A 1,382-nucleotide genomic window follows, 5' to 3' on the forward strand; every position below is an offset into this window, starting at 1 on the left:
GGAGTCTGATGTAAAACACGGAATGGATCAGAGAGAGAGTCTGGTATAAAACACGGAATGGATCAGAGGGAGTCTGATATAAAACAGGGAATGGATCAGAGGGAGTCTGATATAAAACACAGAACGGACCGCAGATCGGAGCTCTGGAAGCACATGGAGTTCGCTCAGTGGTGGGACTCTGCGCCGAAAGGGCGGTTGGGATTAGCTCGGTCCTGGTCCTCCGGGGCCCCTCGATGCCGCCTTGGGGAGTGAGCGCAGCCAGCGCACAGTGCGATCCCGTGCCTCCTCCCAGGTGTAGAGCGGGCGGTATCCGAAGTGGTGCCAGGCCTTCTGGGTGCGCACGGTGAAGGTGGTGGACGCCATGGCCAGGGTGTGGCGGTTGAGGAAGGGGGCGAAGGTGAGGAAAGGGCTGAGCACCCACTGCAGCAGCTGCAGCAGCCAGACCAGGCAGTGGGTCAGGGCCAGAGGGAGGACAGGACCACCCTGGCCCACCAGCCGCACCCCAGCGGGCCCCAGCAGCTCCATGTTGAAATCCATGTGACTCCTGTCCGGGGAGGCGTCCGTGCAATAGTAGGCCTGGCCGCTGAGTGAGGCGGGCCTGTCCCTCAGGGTCTGAGCTGCCAACACGTGCATCCAGGCCACATTACCTACAGTGGGGGTGGGGGTGGGGGTGAGGAGGGAGGTATTTGGAGGGTGGGACAGGAGGGAAACGGGCAAAGTCAGCGTCTACCCATCACAGCCTCCCCGTTCGAGCCCCTTACCACCCTGGCTACTCCAGTCGGCGGAGGCCGTTCGGCCCACTCCCAGCCCCGGGAGGGAATCCGATTTCCGGGAGGGAGGGAGGGAGGGAGGGGCTAGGAGGACACTCCCACCTCCCGCCTCGCTTAACACCACCGCCCTCCCCGCTCAGACAGAGAGAGGAGGCCATTCGTGTATCAAAGACCAAAGCCCCTTCTAGCCCCTACACCCCTCCCCTGGGACCCCGGGAGGTGGAAGGGGGGGAAGGGAGGGGGGTGGGGGGGGAAGAGGGTGGAAGGGGTGTAGGGAGGGGGGAGGCGGACCTTACCCACATAGACCCGGCCGGTGAAGGCGTTGGCTGGTCCCAGGCGATAGAGCTGCCCCCCCAGACGCTGAGCCTGATGGTAAATCCCGGCCAGAAGGGGGCACTCCTCCCCATAAATACCCAGCGGCCTCAGGGCACACGTCCATAACCTCTTACCCCCCGCTACCTTCTCCGGGAGGGAGGGGAGGGAGTGCGGGGGGGGAGAAACAGGGAGGGAGAGGGGGGAATAAACGAAGAGACCTTCAGGTTAACTCCAAACAGCAGCGAACACCCTCTCTCCCTCATTACCCTTCCCTCACCTTCTCTCCATCTCTCTCTC

At 63.1% G+C, this 1,382-nt stretch overlaps 1 protein-coding gene across 1 annotated transcript; it reads right to left on the reverse strand.

Annotated features, from left to right (window-relative positions):
- Positions 1–6: 6 nt before the first annotated feature.
- Positions 7–1,310, reverse strand: LOC122545085 (3 beta-hydroxysteroid dehydrogenase type 7-like; the record flags this gene model as incomplete). The annotated part of the gene is made up of 2 exons (XM_043684266.1): positions 7–647; positions 1,067–1,310. Coding segments are annotated over 2 exons (690 nt in total), but the record flags the coding sequence as incomplete, so codon positions are not given.
- Positions 1,311–1,382: the final 72 nt, after the last annotated feature.

Source organism: Chiloscyllium plagiosum, unplaced genomic scaffold, assembly GCF_004010195.1.
Source record: "Chiloscyllium plagiosum isolate BGI_BamShark_2017 unplaced genomic scaffold, ASM401019v2 scaf_79507, whole genome shotgun sequence".
NCBI classification, from domain to species: Eukaryota; Metazoa; Chordata; class Chondrichthyes; order Orectolobiformes; family Hemiscylliidae; genus Chiloscyllium; species Chiloscyllium plagiosum.